Raw genomic sequence first — 6,000 nt, forward strand, 5'->3', positions numbered from 1 at the left:
CTTGCATATGCTGTCTGTTTATGTAGAGTACATAGGTCATGTTATTTACCTGTAGAGGAAGTGGCAGCATAAATTATTAGTTACATAGGAATCATAAATATAGAGTTTCTATTGCTAAAAAAGGGTTTCCATAAGGAGGAGTGTGTGAGTAGCTGCATATAATTTCCTTTCCCCACTTTAAATGTCGTGGGCCCTGGGTAGAGTGACAACATGGGCCTATTGAAAAATCCTACCCTGCTTTCCTTTAATACATGGAGAAGAAATGGGGACAGACACAATACAGGGCATTCATAAAGGACACTACCTCTTTGTGCAGCAGGGCTTCTCTTGTTCCCACTACCCCTAGGTTGAAGGGACAGAGAACAGAAGATGATGACTGACAATTTAAAGTCGAGATCTTTCCCCAGCCTGGAGAAGCTGAGTGATAGCCCACTGTCACCTGAAAACAGTCACAGGAGTGCAGAACGAACTGCACTCCTGTGATCCACAGAAATACAGCCAAAAGGGCTTTGGCTGTACTTCTCCTTTATATCCAATTGAGATGCTGTAGCATGACCTTAATGCTCAAAAACCCTCCAATGTGGCTGAATTAAACAATTCTGCAATGAAGAGTAGGCCACAATTCCTCCACAGCACTGTGAAAGACTCGTTGCCAGTTATCGCAAACGCTTGATTGCAGTTGTTTTCAACAAAGGTAGTACATCCAGTTATTAGTTTTAGGGGGCAATTACTTGTTCACATAGGGTCAGGCAGGTTTTTTCCTTTAATAAATAAATCATCATTTAAACACTGCATTTTGTAAAGTTTATTGTTGTGTCATATTAAATTAATTTGATGATCTGAATCATTTAAGTGTGACAAATATGAAAAAAAATAAAAAATTAGGAAGAGACCAAATAGTTTTTCACAGACAGCACTGTATATTAGGATTGCTTACCAGCAACTGAATAAGACTGATATTTTAGTTTGGGGCGGTGTTGCCCCATCTGCTGCTTAAGTCAGAATAAAGTTAGAGACACTATGACTATAGGACACAAGTACGGTGAAGATACGGACACTTGGGGTATTGGCAAAGGTTAACATTTGAGGGCTGAGACATCTTTATTGACTGATGCCATGCTGGCAATAACAGGTACTTGGGGCGATCGCAGAACAATCAGCAGTAGGAACCAGAACACTACACACATTCCAGATCAGTCACACTCAGGGGCAGACTGACCATTTGGAAACTCGGGCAGTGCCTTGGGGCCAGGGGTCAGTAGGGGGCCCCTTGAGATGCCCCTGGTACCTTTTTCATAGGCTTTTTTGAGTTTGGGCAAGGACACAGGGGCCCCATGATCTCCTATTGCCCGGGGGCCCCATGAGTTCTCAGTCCTCCCCTGGTCACACTCAAAGTGTTACTAAACCCAGGAACTTGCATTCACTATATCTGGTCTCCCACTGTACACACAACATGGAAATGCAACTATTTTAGTAAATATAAACTGCTAGAAACCTTTTCTCATTAGCATTTAGAGCAGTCTTGTGACTTCTATCAGTGTCCAGTAGAGCACTGGTTAATCTTGTAGGAGGAGATTTCATTCTCCCCTGATTATCCTATGAGGCTGCAGGATTCCTGCCCCTCTGTCTGGACAGTGCTGATTGGCACAGTGCTGATCACATGCACTCTCCCAAGAAAAAAAAAACTATCTAGCAATACACACCAATATGAGCATGTGCAGCTTACCCCCAAGGCTCTGTTCTATCAGCAGATGGATTGGGGACAGTAGAAGAAAGGGAGAATTAGAGAAGACAGGATCAAACATCCTTTTTACACAATGTGGAGGATTAGCCCCTTGGGAGCCACAGTGAGCACAACAAGCATGCTTTACTGCATATACAGACTGATTTTACTGTTGTGGGTTTAGTAATACTAAGCTGGCCATACACCAGTAGAATTTAGTTTAAACATTTCAATAATGGACACTTTCAACCACTTCCTGCCCAGGCCAATTTTCAGATTTCAGCGCTGTCACACCTAGAATGACAATTACTCAGTCATGCAACACTGTACCTACATTAAAATGTTATCATTTTTTGAGCTTTCTTTCAGTGATATTTGGTCACCACTGGGTTTTATTGTTTTTGCTATATAAACAAAAAATACTGAAAATTGAAGGATAAAAAAAAACATTTTTTAGTTTCTGTCATTTTGCAAATAAATCATCTTTCTTCATAAATTTAGACAAGATTGTATTCTGCTACATTTCTTTGGTAAAAAATAATTCAAATCAGCGTATAGTATTTAGTCTGTGTGAAAGTTATAGATGATCAGTACTGATGGCTTATCTCATTCTTGAGGCCTTAAAATGCCCCCAAATTACTCCTTTTTGGAAAGTAGACAGCCCAAGTTATTTAGTAAGAGGCATGGTGAGTTTTTTGAAGTTGTCGTTTTTTTGTCAAAATACTTTGGAACATGAAGAAATTAAATAGTTTTTTTTGCTGTCACCAGAGCAGTACAGTGTCACCATATGACTGTTGTGGCAGTGATGATAAACACTGACTGGTGACAGTATGTCAAAATTGAAAAAAAAAAAAGTTATATTTTTTTTCAAATTTTTTTAAAACATTTTTTTCTGTTTTTTTCCTTTTACCAGAACAGTACAGTTCACCATAGTGACACTTTACTGCTCTGGAGAGTTCATCAGGTTTTTTTTTTTTTACACTATGATTGCCTTTTAAAGTGATGATCACTATACAAGCAATCATCTTTATGAATGGCATCTGTTCATGTGCTAATATGTACAGTTGTGATAGGTGTGATTAACCCTGTACCATGGGATCACTGTGACTAATCACAGAGATCATAACAGTTCACAATGAATGGCTAAGAATGAAAGCCATTGTGTACAACTGACATGTGATTTCTGTGACTGATCACAGAAATCACATGGTACCAGGGCCGGCACAATACAACGATCTGTGTTCCTCTGTGTCCAGTGGACACAGCAGGCCACATATCACGCTGCTATGTGGCCGTGAGTGACAGGATGAGATATGACATTCATCCAAGATAATGGTGCTCCCATTCAGCTGTATTGTTATACTGGGCCAGGCCAGAAGTGGTTAAACGTTCCTATAGAGATTCTGAAAAATCATGTGTCAGAGCATGTGTCAGAGCATTCAATCTTACCATCATAGAGTCAACTAATTTTGTTCTTAAGTTCCTAAAACCTGACTCAGGGAAAATGAAAAGTACCTTGCAGGAGTGCAGGGGAAGAAGGCTATTACCTAATGGACGCAAAGGATTAGGTAATTAAAACTTCTTTACCCAGTCCACTAGACATAGTTCCCCTGCGAAGGAGGATTTTTACTTTTCCCAAGGTTCAGTTTCAACATTTTGTCCAGACCTGCTTCTTGAATGGAATATCAGATTAAAAAAGGCGTATTTTGTGTCTAAAATAAGCACATTACGAAATGTATGATCTTTATTCCTTAACAAAAACCACATTGACAGTTAGAATTTTATTTTCCATCCTGCTCCTTTGAAATTTCTCGTCACAACAGTTAAAAATGATAGACTATTTAACCCCGCTAACCAATGGCAAATTGAACAAATGAACTTCTACTAGTGAATGGCCTGCTTTACATGTGATGTATTAACTACTCATGGATTATAATTATACATACCAAGTGTTCATGACATTTACTTTCAGGTATTCCCGCTTTACAATCCTTGTGCCTTTAGTAGCAGCCAACCTAGGTGACATATCATTAGTTTCAGTTATATGGCAATTACAATAAAAGTGTAAAGTGTCATGAATTACAGAACAACAGCGTAAATGTAGTCAGAATATTCAGACATACAGTATGTGGTAGAAAGATGACTTAGAAATATTAGCCCACTGATTTGTGTTATAGTCAGTGTAGAAGAGTGGAATCTGATATATGAATAAACACACTGCATCATATTACTGCTGTAGCTATACCAGTGATGAGATCTGTTAACTAAGACATCCCGTCTGTCAATGACATCATACTCAGTTTCTGAATCAAGCTGAGCACAGCAGCCATCAGGGCTTGCATCATATATAGACAAAGGTGTAATGATAGTCATAGCAGACCTTGTGATTGTCATGGGGCGTAGAAACACGAGGGGCCCTGTACTCTCTAGTTACATAGTGGCACCATATGGAAGAGAAATGTCACAAGGCCTGAGAAACAAAATAAGAAAGGTGAAGGCTACAAGATCAACAAAGCTTTACTTATCAGTCAGAATACTGTAGCAAAAGTGATACAAAAATGTAACAAAGATGAAACTACAATCATCTCACAGAGATGTCCGGGCCATCCATGGAAGTTAACACTTCGACAGGAGCGTTTTTTGATAAGAGGGGTTGAAGAAAATTGCCATGCAAGTTCACTGCAGTTAGTTAACCGTTTCAATACCGTGCAATTTTACACCTTCCTGCCCAGGCCATTTTTCAGGTTTCAGCGCTCTCACACTTTGAATGACAATTGCGCGGTCATACAACACTGTACCCAAACTAAAATTTTATCATTTTCTTCACACAACTAGAGCTTTCTTTTGGTGGTATTTAATCACCGCTGGGGTTTTTATTTTTTGCTAAATTAACAAAAAAAGACCAAACATTTTGAAAAAAAAACATTTTTCTTTGTTTCTGTTATAAAAGTTTACAAATAAATAATTGTTCTTCATAAATTTAGGCCGAGATGTATTCTGCTACATGTCTTTGGTGAAAATAACCCAAATTAGGATGTATTATTTAGTCTGTAGGAAAGTTATAGAGTTCACAAACTATGGTATAGATCTGAAAATTGATCAATCCTGAAGTACTGACAGCTAATCTAATTTCTTGAGGTCCAAGAATGTCAGAATAGTACAGATATCCCCAAATGACCCCTTTTTGCAGAGTAGACAGTCCGACGTACTTCATAAGTTTGAAGTTTTTTGAAGTTGTATTTTTTTGTCATAATTTTGTGGAAAATGAAAGAATTAAAAAAATTATTTTCACTATTTTTTTTTTTTACATACTGTCCCCAGTGCAGTACAGCGTCATCATATAACTGGCATGGCAGTGAACAGGGACACTGACTGGTGACAGTATGAAAAAAATATATATATATTTTTTTTTTTATTTTTTTTTTATATTTAATTTTTTATTACATTTTTTTTATTTTTTTTAAGATTTTTTTTTTTCATATTTTACTATGACCAAAGTAGTACAATGTTACCATAGTAACATTGTACTACTTTGGGGAAGTGATCAGTATTTTTTATTTTTTTTTTACACAATTTGCTTATAGCAAAGAATTACTTTGCTATAAGCAAGCATTTACCTGAATGAAATCGATTCATTCAGCTTTTTTTTTTTTTTTGTGCTTAGCTGTGATTTGGTCACAGCTAATCACATGACATGTGCATGTGATTAGCTGTGACCATTCACAGCTAGGCACTAGTATACAATGGATGGCATCATGAATGAAGCCATCCATTGTATACAACTGTCATGTGACCTGCTGTGATTGGTCACAGCAGGTCACATGGTACCAGCAACGGGAGCTGGTACTCGGATCTGTCATCGGCCGTGTCCGAGGTGCACGATCGGTGACAGATCGCACTGCTGCGCCGCTCTGCATTAGCGCAAACTGCGCATGTGCGGGAGCACGCCAAATGGCGTGCACCCGGAGTGCAGAGACACATTTGAAGCCGCCAAACGGCCATTGGCCGGGCGGCTAATGGTTAAAGAAGTAGAAAGCCAAAATGGAGTGATTGATTCCTGTGACACAATACGGCGTACACTGCAGAGGAATGGCATGCATGGGTGTCGTCCATGAAGGAAGCCTCTCCTAAAGCCCATGTACAAAAATCCCGCCTAGCATTTGCCAAGGCCCATGCTAAAAAAGAAGAAGACTACTGGGACTCTGTACTCTGGAGTGATGAAACCAAGATAAATGTTTAATGCATAAACTGATGGCTTCAAAGCTGTATGGCGTTGC

General features: G+C 38.8%; 1 protein-coding gene across 1 annotated transcript in view; it reads right to left on the reverse strand.

Annotated features, from left to right (window-relative positions):
• Positions 1-4,096, reverse strand: part of REC8 (REC8 meiotic recombination protein) — a 73,118-nt gene extending 69,022 nt beyond the window's left edge. Inside the window, exons 1-2 of the mRNA XM_089677135.1 lie at positions 3,969-4,096; positions 3,670-3,738 (exon numbers count right to left, since the gene is read on the reverse strand). Of these exons, the coding sequence (XP_089533261.1) occupies positions 3,670-3,738; positions 3,969-4,096 (197 nt within the window). The remainder of the gene's footprint in view (positions 1-3,669; positions 3,739-3,968) is intronic.
• Between the last annotated feature and the right edge of the window lie 1,904 nt (positions 4,097-6,000).

Source organism: Staurois parvus, unplaced genomic scaffold, assembly GCF_062004578.1.
Source record: "Staurois parvus isolate SC_StPar_1 unplaced genomic scaffold, SC_StPar_1.0 ptg000178l, whole genome shotgun sequence".
NCBI classification, from domain to species: Eukaryota; Metazoa; Chordata; class Amphibia; order Anura; family Ranidae; genus Staurois; species Staurois parvus.